Source organism: Chiloscyllium plagiosum, chromosome 5 (genome assembly GCF_004010195.1).
Source record: "Chiloscyllium plagiosum isolate BGI_BamShark_2017 chromosome 5, ASM401019v2, whole genome shotgun sequence".
NCBI classification, from domain to species: Eukaryota; Metazoa; Chordata; class Chondrichthyes; order Orectolobiformes; family Hemiscylliidae; genus Chiloscyllium; species Chiloscyllium plagiosum.
Window position 1 is genome coordinate 98,769,302 of NC_057714.1, and position 27,869 is coordinate 98,797,170.

At 38.9% G+C, this 27,869-nt stretch overlaps 1 protein-coding gene across 1 annotated transcript in view; it reads right to left on the reverse strand.

Moving 5' to 3' along the window:
• The window catches only part of LOC122550324 (zinc finger MYND domain-containing protein 11-like), an 81,204-nt gene that overhangs the window by 25,856 nt on the left and 27,479 nt on the right, over window positions 1-27,869 (reverse strand). Inside the window, exons 2-5 of the mRNA XM_043691049.1 lie at window positions 21,537-21,672; window positions 10,244-10,403; window positions 7,730-7,891; window positions 1,916-1,993 (exon numbers count right to left, since the gene is read on the reverse strand). Of these exons, the coding sequence (XP_043546984.1) occupies window positions 1,916-1,993; window positions 7,730-7,891; window positions 10,244-10,403; window positions 21,537-21,652 (516 nt within the window). The 5' untranslated portion in view covers window positions 21,653-21,672. The remainder of the gene's footprint in view (window positions 1-1,915; window positions 1,994-7,729; window positions 7,892-10,243; window positions 10,404-21,536; window positions 21,673-27,869) is intronic.

Consider the following 27,869-nt stretch of genomic DNA (forward strand, 5'->3'; position numbering starts at 1 on the left):
TTTGCCACTTTTTTTTGCCCACAAGCTTAACTTATCAGTACCTCTCTGCAAAATATTTGTATGCCTCTTGTAAACTTGTCTTTTCACCTATTTTTGAGTTTTGTCTAAATTTGGCCACAGTGCATTCACTCCTTTCCTCCAAGCCATCCCAGCACTCATCCCTTTGGAACTGCAATGGTCACAAGTCACCAACCTGAAAAAGAACACCTTATCCCCATTTGCTGTTTCTTGCCCTTAAGCTAATGTGTTATCTACGCCAATATACTACTTCCAACACAGTGAGTTGCTATCTTATGTCACAACATTTTGTGAGATACCTTGTCAAACAGCTTCTGGAAGTCCAAATATAACACCGATTCCCCTCTAGCCGCTCTGGTTGAGACTTCCTCGAAAAAGTCTGATAAACTAGACATGATTTCCCTTTCACAAAGCCATGTTGACTTTGTTTGATTAGACTGCGATTTTTCCAAATATTCTCTCTTACTTCCTTAATAACTGATTCCAATACTTTGCCAACAACTTTTGCTCGGCTAATTGGCCTAATACCCACTTTTTGCCTTCCTCCCTTTTTGAGCAGGGGTGTCACATTGGCAGTTTTCCAATCCTCTGGTACTCCACCAGAAAACAAAGATTTTAGGGGAAATTACAAACAATGCATCCACTATCTCTGTAGGTATCTCGTTCAGGATGCAAGTCATCAGAGCCAAAGGACTTATCTACTTTTACTTCCATTAGTTTCTCTAGTGATAGTTTCCTGAAACAAGAAATAAAATTAAGAAAAAATTGTAAAACTACAAGAAATTAGAAAACAACGAAAGCAGGAATTCCAACCTCTAATGATACTTCAAGGTGATAGTTTAGTGGTATTATCGCTGGACTGTTAATCCACAGACCCAGGTAATGTTCTGAGTAGTCAGGTTCAAATCCAGCCAAGGCAAATTATGGAATTTTAATGCAGTGAAAAATCTAGAATTAAGAGTCTAATGATGATCATGAGTCCATTGCCGATTGTCAGGAAGGAAACCTGTGAGGGATGAAACCTGGTCTGGCCTACACGTGACTCCAGACCCACCGCAATGAGGCTGATCCTTAACTGTGCTCTGGGCAATTAGGGATGGACTCTAAATACTGACCTGGTCAGTGATGCCCTCATCTCATGAATAAATTTAAAAGACTTCAGTAAATTCCTCAGATAGTATAGCTTGACATCTTCTGCTAACATGATTTGGAATATAAAGTTCCAATTTGCATTTACTACTAACCTTGCAAAAACGATCGTAGGAACTTCCATCTCCAAAAGTGGTTATCTTATTACAGATATACTGTTGCTGAAACAATGCCTGACTTGTAAGAAACATTAACTGCAAAATCATTTGTTGTTTAATCCCTTCATTTTATTTAAAATAAATTCTATAGCACCTGGCTAAAAAAAAAGTGGACTGCAACTTTCAAAATAAAAGTGTCAAAGACGTAAAATGATACTTCATCGAAACAAAAAAAAATTCACATCTAACTTGAGGAAATTATAATTAATAGGACAATTATTGTCTATTGTATTGCAATCTGAATTCATATAAAGTAAATTTAAAACAACTGTAACAACTCAATGTGTGATAACCATTGTGAAATATCTCGCAGGAATAAAAAGCATAATTAAGGGCACTGGTGACATTCGAAACACAGTTGAAGGCCATGTTGAGCGAGCAGAAATGAAATATACAAACATTCTTTAGTTAAATGGTATTCTTTTGGTTTCTATTTTTCCTTCATGTAATTTATAATAATTTATAATAATTTAATGTAATTTATAATACATCAAAAAGGAACAATACCAGTCACATAAACTAATGCACGGTTAACTTACTGCAGTTTGCAAACCACAGATCTGTATTTCTTTCTTAAAACAGATACTCACCCTCTCCTTCATGCGAGAAACAATGTAACCCAAATATCGGCCCATAGCTTGCTTGGTTGTGTTCTTCTTTTTCATGCTCTGTTAGGAATAGCAGTTAAATTAGTCAACTATTGCTCACTGACCAACCTACTGTAACAATTAGCAAAGTAACTCAGACACTTATTTTCAGCCACTTGGCATCTCCAAAGATACATGTGATATCACATGTTAGGTCTATTTGATTTACAACACTGACAGATAATTTTTCAAAGCATATTACGCAACATAATTAAATCTGAAAGAAAGTGTGCCAGAAAGTCTATTCAAGATAATTTTAAAAATTTAGAATTATTGAACATAGGAAAACATTGGCCAAGCACCATGAAAGCCATCAACTATTATTCAGAATAGGGTTCCACTTTCAAGACTGTGGTAGACAATAGCGAACCTTCAGTTCTCATTACATTCTTTTATAAAATAGAACTCTCTTTGCAATGCACATCATGACTCAGCAGATGCTTTACTGGACAGTAAAGTAATGCCAAACAATGTAATTGTACCAAATAAAAAGATAATAAATGTAAATTTTGAAACAATGGAAATGTTCGGTACAAATCATGATAATTATACATCAAACGTGACATGAATACGAGGTACGTAGTTATTCTGGGGATACTGAAAGTGGTTTATTTCTCACATACTTATAAAACAAATTAAGTACCCATTTACAAAAATGAAATAAAATGTATGCGAGTTCACAATAAGCTTAGATTTTACTGTTATCTTAGCTGCTTGACCATTTCAAAGATTCCATGTCATTTACAAAGTCTTGAGAGCTTTCAGCAGTAATGAGATCTCAATTTTTCTGCATAGGTTTATGCAACTTAGCCTTCAATCTGTTATAAAAGCAACATGAGTGTATTTATGCAATATTAGATTAGATTCCCTCCAGTACGGAAACAGGCCCTTTGGCCCATCAAGTTCACACCGACCCTCTGAAGAGTAACCCACCCAGACCCATTTCTCTCTGACTAATGCACCTGACACTATGGGTAATTTAGCATGGCCAATTCACCTGGCTTGCATACCTTTGGACTGTGGGAGGAAACCGGAGCACCCTGAGAAAACCCACGCAGACACAGGGACAATGCGCACACTCCACACAGACAGTCACCCAAGGCTGGAATCGAGCCTGAGTCCCTGGCGCTGTGAGGCTGCAGTGCTTACCACTGAGCCGCTGTGCTGCCCAATTACTTCAAGGTTTTCTACTGCTCAAATGGCAAAAGAATAAAGGTACTCCTTTTAAAATTCCATTCAAATCTCCAGCCCCATACTGTTCCCGATGCTTCTCTGTTGCAACTCATCTCTTGCGTAAACCTTCATTTGCACCTTTGCTACAGCAAAGAAACTAACAGTCAAATACCTTACTCCTCCCAAGTCCTATTTTAACTTGAGACTTAACTATTTTAATGCATTCCTGACTGGTCTCGCACATTCTCTTCTGTGCAAACTTAAGGCCATCCAAAATTCTGATACCATACATCTCAATCCACATCAAAACCATTCCCATACTCGCCCTGAATTACAAACCTTTGGCCATGTGACCCAACATTTTACGTGGCTTGATGTCATACTTTGTATTACAATGCTCCGATGAAGTGTTTTGGTAGGTTTCAGAACTTGAAATGTGCTATAGAAATGTAAACTGCTGTTGCAGCCATTCCATAATTTCAGAAAATTTGAAGACCAGTCCTCTCTTCTCAAAACTGATCACTGTTGATGGTAGAGATTTAAAATAACATATTTTGCTGTCAAAATGCGGACAAAAAAAATGATGTGCCTACAAAAACTAAGCCACTGTACATTAATACAATGGGATCACTAATCAACTGAAATCCTGAAATATTTCTAAAAATATTGTCCAAGAGGCATAGAAATAAAATAGAATCATACACCCTTGTAACTCTCAAATTCTTTCATACTGGAATAGATTGTCATATAGGACCATGAAATATAGGAGCAAAATTAGACCATCTGGCCAGTGGGTCTGCTCTATCATTCAATCATGGCTATGTTTCTCAATCCTATTCTTGTCTTCTCCCCATAACCCTTGATCCCCTTACAATCAAAAACCACACTGTCATAAATACACTCACTGACTTGGCCTGCACAGCCTTCTGCTAATTGTTTCATGCAGTCACCATCTGTGGTTGAAGAAATTCCTCATCTCAGTTCTGAAGAGCCGTCCCTTCTCGCTGAGGCTGTGTGCTCAAGTCCTAGTTTCTCCCACTAATGGAAACATCGTCTCCACATCCACTCTCTCCCAGCCTCTTGAATTCTGTAAGTTTCAATGATATCCCCCTCCTCATTTTTCTAAACTCCATCAAGTATAGACAGACTGCTCAACTGCCCCTTACACGACAAGTACTTAATTCCTGAAATATTTTCTGTGAGCAGTTAAAAAGGGAGCTTCGACAAAAGATGGGGAATTATAGACCAGTTAGCTTAACCTCTATAGTGGGGAAGATGTCGGAGACTATTATCAAGGAAGAAAGAGCAAGGCACCTAGATAAAAATTGTCCCATTGGGCAGACATTGGGTTCACGAAAGGTAGGTCATGCCAAACAATTCTTTTGGAATTCTATAAAGACATTACAAGCACCATGGACAATGGGGACCCAGTGGATGTGATGCACCTAGATTTCCAAAAGGCCTTTGACAAGGTGCCACACAATAGGCTGCTGCATAAGATAAGGATGCATGTCATTACGGGTAAAGTATTAGCATGGACAGAGGAATGGTTGACTAACACGAAACAAAGAATGTTATTCTGGTTGGTAATCAGTAACTAGTTGCGTGCCTCAGGATTAGTGTTGCGACTGCAATTATTCACAATTTATATAGAGGATTTGGAGTTGGGAACCACATGTAGTTTGCAAATGACGCTAAGTTAAATGGCAGAGCAAAGTGTACCAAGGACTGAAAGTCTGCAGAGGTCTCAAAGTTTGCAGAGGAATATAGGTATTTTAAGTGAGTGGTCAAAGGTCTCGCAGATGGAATACAATGTTAATAAATGTGAAGTCATCCATTTTGGTAGGAGTAACAGTAAAAAAGGATTAATACTTGAATGGTAAAAAGTTGCAGCATGCTGCTATGCAGAGAGACCTGGGTATCCTTGTGCATGAATCACAGAAGGTTGGTCTGCAGGTACAACAAGTAATTAAGAAGGCAATTGGAATTTTGTTCTTCATTGCTAAAGGGATTGAGTTTAAAAGCAGGGAGGTTATTTTGCAGCTGTACAGGGTGCTAGTGAGGCCACACCTGGAGTAGTACATGCAGTTTTGGCCTCCTTACTTGCGAAAGGATGTACTGGCACTAGAGGGGTGCAGAAGTGGTTTACTAGGTTGATTCTGGAGTTGAGGGGGTTGGTTTATGAGAAGAGACTGGGATTATATTCATTGCAATTTAAAAGAATGAGGGGGGATCGTACAGAAATATATAAAATTTGAAGGAAATAGATAAGGTAGAAGTGGAGAGGATGTTTCCACTGGCAGGTGAAACTCGGACAAGACGGCATAGCCTCAAAATTAGGGGGAACAGATTTAGGACTGAGTTGAGATGGAACATCTTCACCCAGAGGGTTGTAAGTCTATGGAATTCCTTGCCAATGAAGTAGTTGACGCTACTTCGGTAAACGTTTTTAAAGCTAAGATAGATTTTCAAAAAAGAAATAGAGGATTTAAGGGACACGGTGAGAGCACAGGTAAGTGGAGCCGAGTCCACGAAAAGATGAGCCATGACCTTATTTAATAGCAGAGCAGGCTTGAAGGGCCAGGTGGCCTACTCCTGCTCCTCGTTCTTATGTTCTTATGAACCTCCTCTGGACCCCTTTCAATCAATGTATCCTTCCTCAAGATATGGGGCCCAAAATTGCTCTCAATATTCCAAATGCGGTCTGATTGTCAGTACATCCCTGTTCTTACATATTTTAAGAGGACTATAATACATGAAAATATATTTTAAATTAAGGGCTTTACAAATTAAACAGTATCCAGTTTGTAGTTTTAAGTATGGACAGGAAGCCTGATTTACAGGCCGAGACTATTGGTCTGGGGACATGTGATTCAAACCTCAGAACAGTTGCTAAGGAATTCAAATTGAATTTGTTGATAAATTCAATTAATTAATAAATATGAAACCAAAAGTTAGTCTCAGTACTGATAACCATGAAAATCCTCAGTCTAATATTTGAATTCTCTTCATGACCCGTTGCCTCATCCGTACAACCAGATGTTCTGTTCTTCTAATTTCGTCTCTTCTGTATCCCACACTTCATCTGCCATTGCTTTCACCACCCAGAATCCTCAAACAAACATTTCTCCACCAGCACACTTTTAACTCTGTACTTCCTTTAAGATCCTCCTTAAAAACAAACCTAACAATAAATACAAAAATACAGTAACTGTCACTCTGGAAAAAGTGCTCTGGAAATTATCACTGCATCACCATCTATCTTCGGTGTGGTTGGGTTGTTTTATGGGGAGACTGCAGGTAGGATGGGATTGCTTTCGCTGGAATTTCAAAGAATGAAAAGTAACCTTTTTGAAACATGCAAGATTCTTATAAGGCTTGATAGGCAGAGAGATTGTTTTCCTGTTTGGTAGTGGTCCTGAAGGCATCATTTCAAAATATGAAATAACACACTTAAGTCAGAGATGGGGAGAAATTTCTTCTCTCTCAGGGCAGTGAATCTGTGAAATTCCTCACTTTAAATCAAGATTTTGGTCACCACTGCTAATGTCCTTCTTTGGCTCAGAGTCCGTTCCTCACAATCCCATCCTCTTTAATCCTTGCAAAGTGTACTTGCACTGTTTTCTTCAATGAAGATGCAATAAACAGAAATTGCAAAAACTTTGAAAATGACATGAGTCAACACCATTTTCATAAAACATGTTCTTCACTATTTGATAGATCCATGGCTTGGAACTGCACAACTCTGAAGCAAGAAATGTACTTTCCTCTGCAGTCTGTCAAACTATAAACGATCACTAGATGGAGACTGGCTCTGCAGATTCCTGTTTTTCTACATGGACTATTTGCTTTTATTGCATCCTGCCTATGAGTGAGAAAGGGATGTTTAACTATCCATCCAGATATGAAACTAATTATTTGATTTTGGAACTACAAGGTCAGATTGCTAATTATTTCCTATACATGAAATGAATAGTAGCATTTCCAGTCAAGACAATTGGCACACCTTTTTATCCAAAATATAATACCCGAAGAAATTAATATAGCTGCATCAATTCAGTCTGTCGTTTTGAATTCAGGATACAAACAATATTAAGTCATTCGTATATTAATTTTTTTCTCCCCTTGTGAAGCTATTTTATCCACTCTAGTTGTCTTATTCAGCAAACAAGAGAAGCAAAGTAATGAACATTTCTACTGATGTCATTAATGCCACTCAAGTGTTTCCACCACCAATGGAACATAGGATTTATTCTCAAAATTGCCAATCAATCACACCAGTCTTCATCAACGGAGGATACGGCAATCAAATTCTCACCCCCTCAGCAGACCACTGTTCTCAATTTAAAGCTATAGAACACAGAACATTACAGCGCAGTACAGGCCCTTCGGCTCTCGATAAAGCAAATCGATTTCTATACAATTGTCAATGTGATACCAAACATAAGTGAAACATTAAAATAAACTTGATTCTGAATACATGATATATGATAAACCTGTCCTTTGGATTAAAATTGCAATTCATAAATGTTTTACATTTATACTTTAAATAATTGAAATTTAAAGAAACACAATTGCACATACCTTACACACTTGGCACTGCCAATGTGAACTGCTGTCTTGCGGCCTGAATTCATCAGGGAGACATTTCGGGTGGTAAACACGAAAGCAAGAATCACAAGTTAGGATCTCTCCTGCGATGTGACACTCCATGCAATACCAATCATGACTTTCTACATTCCAATCCTAAAATGAAAAGAAAGACAAACAAACAATTTACTGTCACCAGGCTAATGTTAACCCATTGCCAAGAACAATTATGTACTTCAATAATGAACAGCAGCACATTTGGGGAACAGGGTGGAAGCCAGTGATAAGGTGGAGCCTTCAAATAAAAATCATTACAACATTTGAAATAGCATGTAAAAGTGTGAGCTACCAAACATCACTTGACTGTAACATTTTACATTGTCACTGAGGAAGCATACAGATGCTGAAACACTAATCTTCTACCAAAATCAATATTAGCATTGAAAGGTTGATGTGATTCCTGAATTTGAATTGAAGTTCATCACATCTTTAAACAGACTTCCATTTTTCCTAAACTTTTACTGGACTATCTGGCAGTAAAATACAATTCAGGAATAGTTCTGATTACCACCATTAAGAGGCAGTGACAAAATTACTCTAAAAGCAGCATACTTGATTACTCTACATTTAAAACAGTGTTTTGAAAGTAGATTTCTAAAATGTAGTTTTAGAAGGTTTGAAAAGCAAAAGGGTCAACTATATCAGTATCTAAGAACACGGTGCATGTGTCTGGCATACCCACCACTTTTTGTCTTGTTGACCAAACACTGACTCTATCTGCTTCCACGTGCATTATTTTGTTCACTGGACTCCAAATGTCACCTATATTAGCGATCAGCTGCAGGAATATTAGCTCTCCCCTCATTGAAATGGGAAGTTTACAAAGTTCCCAACAGGTTAAATGCAAACAAAGTCCTTTTAAAACTTGGGTCGTAACAAGCTGTAGTTATACTGCACAATGTGAAAAATCCAAGCAGTACGCAACAAAATCCACAAAATTGGTTCATAAATCTAGCTTCTTCAATGCTGCAAGTCAGGTCAGCATCAGGAAATTGCTTTCTATTGAAGCAAAAGCACTGGGCTGCCAGATGAATAACTGCAATCATTCATCCTTCAAAGCTTTTTTTTGCAAATTTAAACAAGGTAAAGTAAGAAACAAAAGGAAATGACTCACTTAAAAGTAAATAATATTTTATGCAAATTTTATTACTGTTAGATTTAAAACATTATAAAGTCAGGAACAGTAAAAATGCATACTATTCAGTTTGCAAACCATCACACAATGCAACTTGCACCAAAGTGAGTCAATTACTGTTTGTTGCCTTTGAAACACAATTTTCCCATGTGTTTTTAAAGATATTTAACTTTTATCTTTCTGCCAGAAACATATGAAACTATTTGACTATTTGCCAAGCAGGCATTTTCCTGGCCAATGCTGGGAGCAATGACTGGAAATTCTACCCATGCGGCAAGTAGTTAAATAACATAATATATCTGGAATGCATATCTACAAATTTAGGGCCTTATAGCCAAAATCCTGATGTTCTACATCATCTATTTATGTTTATTTGTTAATGTTAATTAGCAAATCTATTTTAAGAGCAATCATTTAAAATCAAAATTACAGGTGCGCTCCAACAATTAAACAATTAACATGGTCATCAAGTCCAGACTCTGTCAAATTTGCTAAGTTACTTCTCCAAAGCTTTGCAGAACACAGAAGCCTTTCAAATTGCCCAGCAGTGATTATTTGTTAGAGAAAAAATTACGTTAACTACTAGCAGTCAAGCTCCACCCTACTGTCCACAGAGATAAACATTATACCACAGATTCTTATAGTCCTCTTCCATATTGCATTCTTTTGAAGCTGAAACAAAAATAAATCAGCAAAAAAGCAAACAAAATGGACTTGGAAAGGCGGTGGTAAATGTCATGCAATTTCTAACCCTATCAGTGTCAAACAACTTCTTACTTGGAGCTAAAACTGGGGCTAAACAATATTTAAAGCTGTAGTATACTACAAGTTTAAGTTTTGGCAAAAAGAATGTTTTTGTTTTAAATATATAACCAAGGATACATTTAATAAAGTGCTTCATATTTTGTTGACCAATAAACGTTGAATTTAGGTCAATATTTCTAAACGCTCAACTATTACACGATGTGCATTTTAGAAGTTGTCTTGAACACTGAAATCAGAATTTCCATGGATATGCCTACAGCACTATTAACCATTCTTGCAGGCTTACTTGGATCGTAAAATCACATACGACATCACAGGATGATGCACTTCAGATGACCTAAAGAGAGTAGGCACAGTCTAAGTAACCATTCAGAACTATTTCTGTCTTACCATACTTGCTGATTTTACACCAGATAATTGTATAAGTAATGCCCTTCCAGAAGAGGATTCTTAAAGATACAGTCATACTGTAATATAATGCAGCATAAGGTTCTAATAGCCACTAAATTGAATATATGTGGCCATTTCTAAATAATCACGATGCTTACAATCTCATCCCCTGGCAGCCAATATCCTTCCTGTTCGATGCCTGCCTTTGAACCTTTGCAGCCCACAGTCAGTGTTTCAACAATCAGGCCATCTTTTACCGCAAGGCCCAGTTGCCGATTGGTGTCCTTTGGATGCATACTGTGAAGGCGAGACATGAACCTTCGGGAGAAACCACAGAGATTACTGCAATTAAATATCACTGTTAAATCAAACAGGAATGTCTAATTAAAGAATGACTAAATGAGGATGATAAATTTAAACAAATTTATCTATTTCTTTCTCAATATTCTGTGGATGAAATGTTCCATTGTCTAGTCAACAAGGTAAAAAGCAATGTGCCAAATGTATACATTGCCAACTACAGAGCAAAGTTTGATTAATTTCCAGAACTTTAATTGTAACTTAAATGCCTTACAAATGGCAAAGCAAAAAAACAAAGTAGGATGCAATTAATTAGTTGCAGATTCCCACGATGGCTGTAATCAGCAATTTTGTTGAAAACATTGTGAAAACAGGAATTATTTAGAGAGCAATTATTAGCTGCTTATATTTAGATTTGGTTTCTCAGTTAACACTAAAATTGTAACTATTGAGGTCAGAAGTTGAAACTATAATCCAACTGTAATTAATGAAAACAGGCACAGACTATATTTGACTACAGCACCTAGTTTAAAAACACTTCTACACTTGCAATGCACACAGAAGTGTGAAGTGGTCCATTGTGGTAGAAAGAGCAAGGACAACATTCTCAAGTTAAGGGTATGATTCTTCAACAGGTACAGAAACAAAAGGGAGTTTGTGCGATGATGGGAGAGTGCAATGAAGATAAATTCAAATCAGTCCTTCAAATGAGAATTGGACAATTGGTGGGTGAGAAAATAACTTCTAGGGCTATAGCAAAATGTCGGGGGAAGTGGAACTGTGTGCGATGCTCTCGCAGAGAGCTAAAATTGATGCAAGGGCCAAATTTGCTATATTTATTCCATGACTCCATACAAAGCAAATATGGTTTAACTTGGTACATCAAGCACAACAGAAACAGTTAATACTAATTTTTTTTTACAAAACTTCATTTTCCTAAAATTTCACTTAAAGGCAACACTACACAAGTACAAATAAGGAGGGACGGAGAGTTGCCCTGTTGATAAGGGAGGACATAATAATGATGCTTAGACAGGATTTTCTTAAGGGGTTATCAAATGAGGCCATATGGTTAGAACTTTGAGACAAGAAGGGGTTGGTCACTTTGGTGGAACTGTATTAAAGACCCCCAAATAGCCAGCTGGTATGAGAGGAGCAGATATGTAGAGAGATTTCAGACACCTGTAGAAATAATAGACAACTGGTTGGAGATTTTAATTTCCCCTATAGTGACTGGGCCACCCAGAGGGTAAAAAGGTTGGAAGGGGTGGAATTTGTCAACCATGCACAAGAAAGTTTCCTAAATCTAATGCAGAGGACTGTGAAGAGAAAAGCTGACAGGTTTAGGATCCCTGGATGATGAGGGGTATTGAGGCTCTGGTCAGGAAAAAGACCATAAGACATAGGAGTGGAAGGAAGGCCATTCGGCCCATCAAGTCCACTCCGCCATTTAATCATGGCTGATGGGCATTTCAACTTCACTTACTGTACTCTCCCCGTATCCCTTAATTCCTAGCAAGATCAAGAATTTATCAATCTCTGCCGTGAAGACACTTAACATCCCAGCCTCCACTGCGCTCTGTGGCAATGAATTCCACAGGCCCACCACTCTCTGGCTGAAGAAATGCCTCATTTCCATTCTAAATTGACCCCCTCTAATTCTAATGCTGTGCCCACGGGTCCGAGTCTCCCTGCTTAATGGAAACAACTTCTCAGCATCCATCCTTGCTAAGCCATGCATTACCTGGTAAGTTTCTGCTAGACCTCCCCTCAACCTTCTAAACTCTAATGAATACAATCCCAGGATCCTCAGCCATTCATCGTATGTTAGGCCTACCATTTCAGGGATCATCTATGTGAATCTCCGCTGGACACGCTCCAGTGCCAATATGTCCCTCCTGAGGTGTGGGGACCAAAATTGGACACAGTATTCTAAATGAGACCTAACTAGAACTTTATAAAGTCTCAGAAGTACATCGCTGCTTTAATATTCCAACCCTCGAGATAAATGACAAGGTTGCATTCGCTTTTTTAATCATGGACTCAACCTGCAAGTCAACCTTTAGAATTCTGGACTAGCACTCCCAGATCGTTTTGTAGTTCGGCTTTATGAATTTTCTCACTGTTTAGAAAATAGTCCATGCCTACTTGTGGAGCGTTTCAGAGAACACCTCTGGGACACCCGGACCAACCAACCCAACCACCCTGTGGCTCAACATTTCAATTCCCCCTCCCACTCCACCAAGGATATGCAGGTCTTTGGACTCCTCCATCGCCAGACCACAACAAAACGACGGTTGGAGGAAGAGCGCCTCATCTTCCGCCTAGGAACCCTCCAACCACAAGGGATGAACTCGGATTTCACCAGTTTCCTCATTTCCCCTCCCCCCACCTTGTCTCAGTCAAATCCATCGAATTCAGCACCGCCTTCCTAACCTGCAATCTTCTTCCCGACCTCTCCGCCCCACCCCAGTCTGACCTATCACCCTCACCTTGACCTCTTTCCACCTATCACATTTCCGACGCCCCTCCCCCAAGTCCCTCCTCCCTACCTTTTATCTTAGCCTGCTGGACAAACTTTCCTCATTCCTGAAGAAGGGCTTATGCCCGAAACGTCGATTCTCCTGTTCCCTGGATGCTGCCTGACCTGCTGCGCTTTTCCAGCAACACATTTTCAGCTCTGATCTCCAGCATCTGCAGACCTCACTTTCTCCTCAAATATTACTTATGTCTTCCACTGTGAAGACAGATGCAAAGTACTTATTATGTTCTTCAACTATTTCCTTATCTCCCATCATTAGCCTTCCAGCATCAATTTAGAGCAGCCCAATGTCTATTTTGCCTCTCATTTGTTTCTTATGTATTGCAAGAAACTTTTACTCTCATTTCTAATATTACTGGCTAGCCTATCTTCATGTTTGATCCTCTCCTTCGTTATTTCTCTCTTTGTTATCCTCTGTTTGTTTTTGCAACCTTCCCAATCTTCTGATTTCCCAGTGTTCTTGGCCACTTTATGGGTTCTCTTTTTCTTTGACACATTTCCTGACTTCCTTTTTCAGCCATGGCCATCTAAAACACACCCACCCTCCCCCCCCCACCGTTTATAATCTTTTGTTTCTTTGGGATGAACCTCAACACAGTGTCCTCAATTACACCCAGAAACTTCTGCCATTGTTGCTCTACTGTCTTCCCTGCTAGGCTCTGCTTCCAGTCGATTTTGATCAGTTCCAAAAGAAGAGGGCATACATTGGGTTTAAGCTATCGGATTGAAGTGAATCCCTAGATGACTATAAAAAGTGTAGGAGCACCTTTAAGAGGGAAATCAGAACAGCAAAAAGAGGGGATGAGAAGGACCTGGCAGATAAGGTTAAAAATAATCCCAAGAGGTTCTATTGCTACATTAAAAATAAGAGGGTGGCTAGGATGAGAATACGTTCTCTTGTAGATCAACATGGCCGTCTATGTGTGGAGGCACGGGAGATGGGGGAGATTTGTAATGAATATTTCTCCTCAATGTTTACTGAGGAGAGAATCATGGATGCTAAGGAAATAAGAGAAACAAGTGGGAATGTTTTGGACCGCATACATATTACCAGAGAGGTGTTAGCAGCCTTAAAGCGCATTAAGGTGGATAAATTCCCTGCACCTGATCAAGTCCATTCTCAGACATTATGGGAGGCTAGGGAGGAAATTGCAGAGGCCTTTGCAGAGATTTTTGCTTTACCTTTAGCCACTGGTGAAGTTCCGGAAGACAGGACAGTGGCTAATGTTGTTCCAATGTTTAGATTAGATTAGATTACTTACAGTGTGGAAACAGGCCCTTCAGCCCAACACGTCCACACCGACCCACCAAAGCGCAACCCACCCAGACCCATTCCCCTACACCTAACACTACGGGCAATTTAGCATGGCCAATTCACCTCACCTGAACATTTCTGGACTATGGGAGGAAACCGGAGCACCCGGAGGAAACCCCGCAGACACAGGGAGAACGTGCAAGTTCCACACAGTCAGTTGCCTGAAGCAGGAAATGAACCCGGGTCTCTGGCGCTGTGAGGCAGCAGTGCTAACCACTGTGCCGCCCGCAAGAAAGGTGGCAAAGACAAGCCAGGGAACTACAGGCCAGTGAGCGTGACATCAATAGTAGGCAAATTGTTGAAGAGGACACTGATGGAAAGGATCAACCAACATTTGGATTGTCAAGGTCTCATTAGGATAGTCAGCATGGACGTGCACACGGAAAGTCATGTCAGACAAAGCTTTACAGCTTTTCGAAGTGGTACCAAGAGGATAGATGAGGGTTGGGGAAATGGATGTTGCCTATACGGACTTTAATAAGACCTCTGACAAGGTCCCGCAGGCAGGCTAATCATGAAGTTAGGTCGTATGGGATTCAGAGAGAGCCAGCTAATTAGATTTTAAAAATGGCTCAATGGAAAGAAACAGAGTGTGATAGTTGAAGGTTGTTTCTCGGACTGGTGGCCTGTGACTATTCGTGTGCCACAGGGATCAGTGCTGCAACTTTTGTTATTTACATAAATGATCTTGATGTGAATGTACAAGGTATGATTAGTAAGTTTGCAGATGCTACAAAATTAGTAGGTATCAAAAATTAAAGGGATCTTGATCAGATAGGGAAGTGGGCTGAGGATTGGCAAATGCAATTCAATACAGACAGGTGAGAAGTGTTGCACTTTGGAAAGTCAAACCAAGGTAGGACTTAATTGGTAAGATCCTGAGGAGTGTTGTGGAACAGAGGGACCTAGGAGTACATGTACATAGTTTGAAAGCAGCATCACAGGTAGACAGGGTGGTGAAGATGACATTTAGCATGCTGGCCTTCATCGGTCGAGACACTGAGTATAGGAGTTGGGGAGTTATGTTACCGTTGTATAAATCATTGGGGAGGCCACTCTTTGGAGCATTGTGTACAGTTTTGGTCACCCTGTTATAGATAAGACATAGTTAAACTGGAAAAAAAGATTTACAAGGATGCTGCCAGGACTATTAGGCCTGAGTTATAGGGAGAGGTTGGCCAGGATTAGACTTTACTTATTGGAATATAGGCGAATGAGAGACGATCTTATTGAGGTATATAAAGTCATGAGGGGCATTGATGGGATGAATGCAAATAGTCTTTTTCCCATGGATGGGGAATTGAAAACCAGAGGGCATAGGTTTAAGGTGAGAGGGGAAAGATTTAAGGAGGGCCTGAGGGGCAACTTTGTCACGCAGACAGTGGTGCATATATGGAATGGGCTGCTAGAGAAAATGGTTGAGACAGGTACAATAACAACATTTAAAAAACATTTGGATAGGTACATGGATGGGAAGGGTTGAGAGAGATATGGACCAAATGCGGGCAATTGGGACTAGCTGAGTGTTTACCATAGTCAGCATGGACCATTTTGGGCCAAAGGGCCTATTTCCATGCCGTATTACTCAATGACGTTTGCCCAAATCAAAGGTTTACGGTCTCAACTGTCTCTGTGGAGTTGAGCATACCATATGGGCTATTACAAGTAGAGTATTGTTGAAGTGGCACATGGCCTGATGAGACACAAATCCAAGAGCTTTTCCTCTTAGATTTTCTAGCCAATACAGATTTTACAACGAACATCACAAGTTATATATCATAATTCTGTCAGTTGGAAACTGGCTTCATGCTTATCACATTACTTCAGTGATTATAATGCAGAAGTACATTATTGCTTGCAAAGAGCTTTGGGACATTCTGAAGTCATCTTAGGGACCATGCAAATTCATGTCGATCTTTATTAATATGAATAAGAGAAATGCTTTCTGAGAGCTGCTGTTAAAGTAGTAGTAGGGGTGGCTTAAAGGGAAATACACCCCACAAGACAATACTTGAAAATAAATGGAGTATATCAGACCAGTGTTTGTCTGCTTCTTCCTAACTATTGCCAAACCTTCTATATTTATTGGATAATGATAAGAAGCTTCATAGGAAAAATGGAAGGTGACAAATGCCCTTTAAAAACTGGATTTCAACTGGAAAGGTAACCTGGCAGAGTTGATTGGACAAAAAATACTGGGAAGCATAACAAAACAGGTTTGCTGAAAATGCAGGTGAAAGCCAGAGAATATAAATCATTTAATAAACTAGGGAGACAGAGTTCAGCATTGATAAAGAATTTGTCTAGTCTAGAGGAGCTGTTTAGAAACAGACGAGCATGTTTCTGGTTATGGAATAAAATAAATGTCGACGGCGGAACATGGACAAGGCAAACGATAGATTGAGATTCACCAAAAGTAGTTAAGTTTTGCTGAAAAGAAAATTTAGTGGGAAATACAAACTTGCAAAACATTAAGCAAAATGTATATTTTGGTGTTGGTCATATTTCAGGTGCCAAGAGAAAACTGAGATTGAGCTGAACAGTTTCAACAGTGATAAAACAGCTGCCAATCTGAAGGGATTCGTGCAGGTGTTTATGGAAAGTAAGGAATCTGCTGAAATTCCAAAATAAGGTCATAAAGCAGCATTTCATAGTGGATAGGTGCTGTGACAATGATGGAAACTCTCCAAACACTGGTGTATTTCACCTGAGTCTAGATAGGAGAAAAACGAGTGCTGTAAACGTGTTGCACCACTGAAAATGACTTATGTAAATAAGCCCCTCTAAAAGAAGTTGCTTTCTCAAAAAGAAACAAACTGAGGCAAATCTCACGCGTGCTTTACAGAAACTTTTTTCCCAGAACCCAAGGGTTGTGATCTACTGTAAAGTTATTATAGCCACTTCTTACTCCCATATTCGCCTAGTTCATACCAATTGACCAGTTACAATGTTCTTATATTTCTTGCCAACTTCCTGAAGTGTGTTTGAACATCATAAAGCATATAAAATTGCATTAGACAAAAAGGATTTGAATTCACCAATATTGTTCACATCAACTAAATTCGCAATTCTGCATACATATGTGCAAGACATCTGAGCACAACATCCAATGTTATCTGTAAACACATGGAAGGTGGTGGTAGGAGAAATCAGATTCAGGAAGTTAAACAGGATATTAAGCAAATAATTATGCTTTCGTTCTCAGAACATGCAAAACTCAACATTAAAAGTTCAGAGTTACTGCACTATTCTTCAACATGTTGTGGTACAAATACGTTCAATAACAAATCAAATTTCACTTTAAAATCAAACATTTGAACTATAGTTATATAACATTTTTTTTGAACGTGCGTCATTTACAAAGAAAACTTCAGTTGTTGGTAATTACAAAGTAGCAGATCACTCAGGTTCAACCAGTCGGATATTTGTGAATCTCACACAGGTTTGTTATAAGTTTCAAAAGCAAGAGCATCAGTAGCCAGCTCAGGCAAATTACCTTTTCAGTCACAGTTCACCCATTCATAAGCTTGCTCTCTAAAAATCTCTCTACGTTCAAGTATCGCATTCTTTTAGCCATTTTGTTAATCAGTAACTCTAAGTCTACTCCCAACACTTGCACGATGACCTCCCTTTATGAAGTAGTCCAAGACATTTCACTACAGGCTGGATTTAGTAGTCACTGAGCTCAAACAAAGCTAACCATACAGATAACTGTGGTGTGGACTTCCCCTTTCACTGACACAGTTTGTTTCAGCCATTCAGTAATAGTGATAGTATCAAGTAAACATAGTCAAACTGAAGTATTTTCAGACAGCAAACTGGGAAGCAAATGCCAAAAATCTTTCACTTTTAGTTTTACATTTTACAAATAGTGAAAGACATAGTTGGAACACAGGATTAAAGAAGAAGCTAAAATACCACATACAAGCTTTTTAAAAACGTGGATTTTACTGTAATAGAGAAATGTGATGTCCACCCAACTATAAATTTACCCTTTAAGGGCAAACATAACTTCTTTACAGTAATTAGGAACTTGGCACACCATTAGAACCTAGTCACACCTAATTCAACAAGGTAGAATCTTTTCAAAGGTTTTATTGACAGACAAAAAGACAAAGGTGGAAATTATCATTACAATGATTTCCAATTAATTGCAGTCTTGAGGAGCAAAACAGTGCATCCTTTAGAGAATCAGTGGCACACATTTCTGGATGATTATGTCTAATTATGCATGTGAAGATTCCTGAAGTTGCTGTCAGACTCAAAGGAGGACGAGGAACTATTTTGTTGTCTTTATTACTGCAAAATCCATGTCAATGTTCATAAGATAATGCAAATTGTATTTCCGGTTGCAATTCAGTAAATAGTTTTTAATAACACAATTTAGCTTTGCTCCACATACTCAACAAAACATCTCCAACTCCAATTACAGTTTCCCAATAAAATGTAATTCCGAGAGCTACAGCATATTGTCGCTTGAGGTTGGATAGCTGAATTTAACAGGAAGTCTTTACTCAGAGAGTAGTAAGGGTATGGAATGCTTTGCCTGCAATGGTAGTAGATTCGCCAAGTTTAAGTGCATTTAAGTCATCATTGGACAGGCAAATGGACGTACATAGAATAGTGTAGGTGGGATGGGCTTCAAATTAGTATGACAGGGTGGCGCAACATCGAGGGCCGAAGGGCCTGTACTGTACTATAATGTTCTATGTTCTATGTAAGTCAGAAAAAAAATGTTCTATTATCTGAAGGAACATGCAGACAAGAATTCAAAAATAATTAGCATCTACTGGACTTTAATGTCGTTCAAAGTTAAACATTTCTAATTATTGTCACATGACAAACCAATGTGCAGTGCTCTGAATGATGAAAAATAGTCACAAGCAAACAGGAGTCATACCTATTTGCAAATTAGTACCCTCGAACCCAGACCAAGAGTTGGCAGGCTCCCTGTTCTCAGTTACACACTGACAATCTATAGGTCTGCTCTAAAATGATTCAAGTTTCTTAAGTTCCATTCACACTTCTATACTTAGTTCTTTGACCAAATCAAGTTAAATAAAGACTGCTGAACTTGCTGCCTAAAAAGTTGCAAGTTTGAACTTTGACCAGGCGGTGGGACAATGAATTCCATCAAGTTTGTGTCAACATCACCAAACCACATAGCATTGACTTCTATAACATTTGAGAAAATTTCAGAAGCAGATGACCTGTTAAATGCTGTTACAAACTTATGGCCTGACCTCCTCCTCTGGTTTTTCAATTATTAAACTTATCCTTCCAGCCCAACTAAGAACCTCAAATAAATATTGCAACACTGTGCTTTGAGGGACAGAGGCAGCTTAGCAATAGTTCAGTTTTAACAACTTAACTTGCTTGTCTGCTTAAGGAAGATAATGACATTCACAATTGTACTATGCCTATTAACTGAAATTCCAAACGACAGACAAGGCATGTCTATTACTAATGATGAGGGAGAGGTATAACATGTTCCACTGAGTTGTGTATGTTGGGGCAGCAGCGACAAAAGAGAGCCAGCTTATACATGCGATGCCCCAATAGCATTTATTTCATATCTATCTGAAAAAGAATTATTCTGTATATTTCCAGTATAAGCTGAATACAGATAGCCACTTGAAGGACCATGAAGATTAAGCAGGAGAATAAGACTGATTCGTTAGCTCTACAGACAGCCAGCATGGATTCAATGGGCTTCTGTGCCATAAATATCTACGACAATTATATATGAAGGTTGCAGGAATGGAGAGAAAATATAGCAACTACGAAATGATTTGACTAGGATTTTGTTTTTAATAAATACTACTACGTGAAACAGTGATAACTATCATTACAATTCTCTGCTCCCTAAAGGTGACAAGAAGGTGTGGCAAAAAGGATAAATTGGATGAACTGATCCTGTGGAACAACTCAGCCCCTTGTCACACTTCACTAACTGCTAGGCAAGAAGGACTTTATACACTAAAACATAGGATAAAAGGAAGGAAATTACACCAAGCATTTGGCCTTAGTTTTCTGTAAAGCATTTTAATTAATTGATTAATAAATTGATCCTGGAAGATAAATTTCCCTGCCATTTATGGAAGAGCAAATTTTAAATGGGTGACTTGGACTTTTCCAACAACTAATCCCTTAAGAGGTCAATTAGTGACCTCAATCTGCCAGCTACCTAATCACCTGCTCTTTAGCAGGTGAGAAAGGCACAAAGAAACCTGCCTGCTGTGCCAAGATTTGGACACCTGTACTGCTCCAATGTGAGGGCAAAAGCACAGATGCGAAGCATGGCAATGGGCTCTGAAAGTCATCGACTGCCCTTGACTCTAAACGCATCCTGCGCTCGTACCTAAACAACCCAAACCTGTGAGAAGTAGCAGAACTAATTACTTGCAGCTGAATCTCGTGAATAGGAAGCGTGGGATGGTGGACATTAAGCTACTAGCCTTTGGCTAAGATTTGGCTAAGATATTGAGACCTATGATTCGCCAATAAAATCAGTGGCGCTCACTGGCCAGCTCTTAATGAGCTGCTTGGTTGATAATACGATTTATTTATCAGCAATGGTTTAGCCGTTATCCAACATGCTGTCCTCACACGAGAAAAAAAATTGGGAAAATTCCACCATGATCAAAATACCAAAGCAATTGACAGCAGCACAGAACAGCACGTAAAGTGGTCATCCTCTAAAAGTAACTTAAAAAATGAACAGGAACAAGAATGAAAATAAAGTAGAGCACGTAGTATATGCATGTGCTTTTTGAAACATTACAACCTTTTAGATAATTAACATTCTTTTAGTTACTTGGTTTAAAATTTGCTCTTCTATAAATAGCAGGGAAACTATCTTGTTGAATCAATTTATTAATCAATTAATTACAATGCTTTACAATCAACTAAGGCCAAATGTACACGATAGTTTTCTTGTTTTTATGTTATGTCTTGGTGTATAAAGTCCTGGATACTTTTTGAAAACAGCCATATCTATTTGCTTTCCCATCTTCTAATATTTATTCAAGTACATTTTCGTTTAGACATTGCAGTGGTTTGTAAAGCTCTGTACTGTGATTTTGTCTAAGTGCCTCATATTTACAAAGGCTAAAATGAAATATTAACTATCGGGTTAATTCTCACTTATCATCAAGCTAGCAAATATTCAAAAATAATCTGGCTAAATTATATATAAATGTAGTTGAATGTAGTTTTTTCGCAAGAAAAAGCTCCACTTAGCTAAAATTGCCCAACACTACTTAAAATTTCAGTTTTTAAACTGAGGACATACTTTGTTATCCTGTCCAAGTTTGCAATTTGCTTCTGATTACGGATGACTTCAATAGCATTCCAGAGTCGCTGGACCACTTGGGAGTCTGACAGCCTCCTTTTTGTTAGGCGAACCATGGTCTTATCTAGCCTGTGAGCTGCATTAGAAGAATAAAGAAAACAGGGTTAACCAATATATGTAATGCCCATCACAAACTCTGCTTGCTTATTTATTCAGCTTTAGAAAGAAAAGTTTAAGATAAGGTCCTTTTCGGCTTATTTCCCTTTGTTTAAATAAAGGTCACAAACCAAACTTCTCAATGCCAGTTTTTGTGCTTACGGCACTGTTACACTTTGAGAAAGCAAGAAAATGCGCAGCGGGCAAGTAAATGGGATACAGAAAGGAAAGAAATTAGAATGAAAACAAAGATTTTTGTGTGCACATCAAAATTAATCAAAAAAAACTCCATGCATACAGAATAACCAAATTATAGTAATGAGATCAACTTTGAAATGCGAAACACTTGATGCCATTAATTACTGAAATAATACAAGATCACTGTCCAAAACACAATTTATAAAGTTTATTCGTGATTTATCAGTGGTACATACCCTCCTCCAAATTCCACGCACCATCCCCTAATGGTCTCTCCCCATTAATTAAATCCACTCTTCTACTGACTTACACGAAGGTACATTTGAGCAATGCCCAATTACAAGGTGGTTTCCACTTTACAAATGATTAAGTGGAATGTTGACTCGTTAATCTAAGTATCCTAAACAGTACTCATAATTACAACGAAGATATCTAATACATAGTTTTCATTTAACAAAGAGATTAGATAGCAAAAAAAGTGCTGCAGATGCAACAAACCTGAAATAAAAACACAGAATACTAGAAATACTCAGTAGGTCAGGTGCCATCTGCAGGAAGGGAAACAAGAGTTAACATTTCAGGCCAATAATCTTCCATTGACCTGAAACACCAACCCTTTTTTAAAAAGATATCAGTGTGATTTGAAAAAATATTCAGCCCATGTATCGTCATAAATTCTTTCTTCTGTTCTTCCAATACATGTTTTTATCATGCAATTCATCCTTACAACAATTGGATTTACATAGCATCTACACAGATGACATCACAAACGTTCCACATGAAAAAAAAACTTCAATCCTTTGAGGAGCAGTCAAGATTACAGCACAGCTGGTCAAAGAGGTCTGTTTCCAGGTGGCTTTTAAGGACCAAGCAAGAAGAGGTGGTTAAGGAAGAAACGCTATTAAGAAGGACGAAGTTGCTGAATGTTCAGCAACATTCACGGAACTGAGGACATACAGAAGACCAGAACCCAGTATATAAGGATGTGGGAAATAACTTCAGGCTTGCAAAGGAGAAGCAGGGACAAGGTGAGTGTTTTGACATGGAGTCAATACAGATCAAAGGGTGTACCTGGGTGGGTTGCGCTTCGGCGAGTCGGTGTGGACATGTTGGGCTGAAGGGCCTGTTTCCACACTATAAGTAATCTAATCTAATCTGCCAGGGATAGAATCATAGAGTCATAGAGATGTACAGCATGGAAACAGACCCTTCGGTCCAAACCGTCCATGCCAACCAGATATCCCAACCCAATCTAGTCCCACCTGCCAGCACCCGACCTATGTCCCTCCAAACCCTTCCTATTCATATACCCATGAAGGAGTAAATGTTGCAATTGTACCAGCCTCCATCACTTCCTCTGGCAGCTCATTCCATACATGTACCACCCTCTGTGTGAAAAAGTTGCCCCGTAGGTCTCTTTTATATCTTTCCCCTCTCACCCTAAACCTATTACCCTATCCTTGCCCCTCAATTTTGTAAACCTCTATAAGGTCACCCCTCAGCATCCAATGCTCCAGGGAAAACAGCCCTAGCCTGTTCAGCCTCTTCCTATAGCTCAAATCCTCCAACCCTGGCAACAGAAGTAAGGAAATCTGAGAGATATGGAAAGATTGTCATCAGATTGGACAAAAAAGTAGATAAGAACTTCTGTGACAGTGGAGAAGTGAGACAATTGGTAATGTTGTAAAAATTCATGTATTAGAAACTTAACAAGACGCCAGTGTTTCAGGCAGACCGACTGACCTCTGCACTCAGTAAGAATGAATGCGAAATTAGTGGCTGTAAACCAACTTAGGGTTGATGTAGTGAAATACACTAAATTTGGGAGTTCCTTCGACAGCTCTCAAGCCTGTTACAAAAGTCAATAAGATTGCGATTGAACTTTGACGTTAACTCCAATTTTGTGCCTTACCTCACCAGTGCCCCAAAATGCATTACATCAGTCCTGAAAGTAGTGGAATGCCTCCAAAGTTTCACAGCCCATTGAGTGAACAAATTTCTCATCCTTTCTCCTTAATAGTCATCCTCTAACTCAACTTTTCCAACATGTACATGTACTTCTACATGTACATGGTCTAGCCATTTTAGAATTTTACATTTAATTGAGATCATCTCTAATTCTGAAGTCCAGAGAGTACAAGCTCAATCTCTCATGATAAACTTCATTCTAGAAATCAGTCTAGTAAACCATTTTATAAATCCACAATGCTAACATATTTTTCCTTAGATTTTTTACAAAGGACTCTAAGCATAGTCCCCCTAAGGCCCTATGTTATATAGCATGTTTCTTTTAGTATTCTACTCTAATCCTTTGTAAGATAGGATGGAATACAACTACCTTTTTTCTAATCTCTGCAACTTTGTGATTTATGTAAAAAAAACACCAACCCCTCTGATTACCAATATTTGCCTTTTAAGCAATTCTCTGCTTTTCTATCCTTCCTTAAAAAGTGGATAATTTTGTACTTTCCCGCATGATACTCTAACTAATATCTTCTGGCCCAATTGCTTTATCAGCCCATATCTCTTGGCAGTCTCTTCATGTTTTGCTTCATCTCTCACTAGCTTTCTTTTGCCAACAAACATGAATGTTACAATGATTTGTCTTATCTAAGTCATTAATTGTATATAACTGAAACTCAACACTGATCTGGGTGGTGTCCATTAATTACCATATGCCAACCAGAGAACAGAAAATTGATTGCTATCCTCTGTTTTAACCAATTCTCACCAATGTTAATACATCACCCAATCCAGAGTCCTAGCCTTGTGCAACAACATTGTTTGCCACTTTATCAGATACATTGAGACACTACATATACTAATCTGCAAGTTTTCCTTCATCAACTCTGACTCCATTTTCTCAAAGAGTTCAAGTACATCTGTCAAACGTGTTTTCTTTTATTCATCCATGGGACATGAGCATTGCTTGCAAGAACAGAATTTATGCCTATCTTTAATTGCCCTCAAAAAAGTGGCCGAGCAGAGGCTGATAGCTAAGTTCGATACCCATAGGGAGGGCCTCAACCGGGACCTTGGGTTCATGTCACATTACAGGTGACCACCATTGCACTATACACACACACTCACACACACAGACATTCCTACACACACACATATACACACACACACAGACACCCACACACACCCTTACAGACACACACACCCACACTCTCACATGCAACCCCTCACAGACTTAAGACACTCTGCACTCACAACATACACACCTACACTTTCTCACACTCACAACCCCCAACCCAGACAGACAGATACACACACAGACAAAGACCCACATGCACACATATATTTTGTGGGGTGAATTTGTACTTGCAGGGTTACATTGTACTTTGCTCAAAAACTGCATGCATTCTTGTAGAACTCTGAGCTCAAAAACTGCATGAATTTATGTAAAACTCTGTTATCTCACTTTTTAGATTTGAATCAATCAAACATCATGGCATAGACAGAGAACACAGGGGGCCAACACCTTCAACATATTGTCTAGTTATCACCACTGTTAACAGCTAACCCAAGAATGCAACTTTTTTTAAAAAAAATTGTGATTTACACATGAAAGATGTGAAACTATCACCATATTCTAACAGATGAAAGGCTTAACAGACAATCAATTTTTCAATGTATAATTTCAGTCACATCACACTGTAAATGTTTGTTATAAATTCTGTTAGGATTGAGCTCTCCACTATTACCTGATGAAGGAGCGTCGCTCCGAAAGCTAGTGTGCTTCCAATTAAACCTGTTGAACTATAACCTGGTGTTGTGTGATTTTTATCATCATGTGTTAGGTTACCTCTTAGCATTTTAGCAAGTACAACAGACCTAACTTTTCCGACTTACATTCATAACTGAACTTCCTCTTCCTTGGTAACATTCTAGTAAACCTACTCAATGCTATTTCTCAGACCTTTGCATCTTACTAAGTGACTCTCAGAATTTCTTTATATCCAGAAGAGTCTCAAGTTATAGCAAAATCCCTTTGTTTTTATGCCTCCATTTATAATTAGTCTTGTAATCATACGTGTATTATAGTATGTTACCAACTTGTCATACTAGCTTTAAGGACTTTTGTATAGGGACATTAAGATCTCCCCACACAGCTACACTTGTCAAAATTGTGCCATTTGAAATGTATTGAATCTCCATGTTAATCCTTGCAAAATTCAACATTTTACACATTTCCACATCATTGATGTTGTCTATTTCACCATCCTGTTAACATTATCTCAATGTCTATAATTATCTCCTTCACTATCTATGTACAATCTGCAAGCCTAAGTTACTTGTCGTCAAATGATGATATCAGGAGTTTATTTTAAGGTTACTTGCAGAAGAGATGAGGCTGAAAAGAATAAGACAAAATAAGAATGTGATATGCCTATACTGCCACTTGAATATAAAGTGACCTCCTGCTTTATTTTCTGATAGTTATAATAAAGTAGTCATATGGTCTTTATTGTGAGGTCAATTACTAAACAGCCCGGACAAAGAAGCATGCAAGAAAAAAAGTCAAGACTGAAACGGCTCATTGTTTCAGGCACACTTTATAAATGAATATGGAATGAATGCCTTTTGGTCATGCTGTTGAGTATTGCAGATTAATTGCCATATGAAATTAAGCATCCTTGAGACAAATGTCAGGAGCCAGTATCTTGGGCTGAATGCCCAGATGGTTTTGGGGTAAGTGGCCATTCTTAACCTGATATTTCTTTTAAAGTGCAGATTTATAGGCATAAAGGTTAAGATGAAAATTTTCTTTTCAGCGAAGGCCCAATATAAAGTATTCTGGCCCCCTCTACATTATCCAAGTCAAGCAAGTTTTTACATTGGCTGCACTCAGCAGTTTCCCTGACATCAGCACTTACTTTGGAACTTCTTCACTGGACAACAGAATAAAAGCATCCCTTTGTCTGCCTCCCAGATGAAGTTGGTTTCTCCACACACCAATGATTAGATCCCTTCACAACCAAATCGGCGCGTCTACTGTAGCCTCCGAAGTTTTTGATCAAAGCCAGGAAGGTTCTGTTTGTCTAGATCATAAACAGCTTTACAAAGGGGGCATAAATAAGGTTATTTCTTTCATTCTGCACTTCCATATGCAGTATATTGTAAAGTTGGTGATGGCAGAGCTCTAAGTATGATGCTCAAATGTGTAAATAGAGGTCACTCAATACTCGATTGTACATGATAAAATCAATTGAGTTAACATTTTATAGTTTTTAAAAATACATCTCCAGATCATATGGCTGCAGACTGCAGTTTGGGGGGTGGGGGGTGGAATTGGGTGCCAAGCCTTTAGATATGACCCTCTGCCATCTAACTGTGTGGGGCAAAACTGACAAGTTGGTCTTTATCTACTGGTCTACTTCATAAGAGGAAAATAATTGGAATAGACTCTCTGATGACAATAGTGGTGAAGGTTAATACGTCCTCCACTGCTGCACTTGAGGACCCAGCGGAAGTCTCGACAGCAAACAAACCTCCTGGCCAATTACAGTGTGTCAATGTGCTGACACTGAGCTCAAGGCTTGAGACATGGGTTAGATATATCTAGAATTGTCGTACTGTTAAGTGCCTGGAATAACTTGGTGATAAATAGCATATGATGGAAATGTGTTGCTGGAGAAGCGCAGCAGGTCAGGCAGCATCTAGGGAACAGGAGAATCGATGTTTCGGGCATTAGCCCTTCTTCAGGAATGAGGAAAGTTTGTCCAGCAGGCTAAGATAAAAGATAGGGAGGAGGGACTTGGGGGAGGGGCGTCGGAAATGTGATAGGTGGAAAAAGGTCAAGGTGAGGGTGATAGGACAGATTGGGGTGGGGGCGGAGAGGTCGGGAAGAGGATTTCACCAGTTTCCTCATTTCCACTCCCCCCAGCCTGTCTCAGTCAAATCCATCAAATTCAGCACCGCCTCCCTAACCTGCAATCTTCTTCCCGACCTCTCCGCCCCCACCCAATCTGT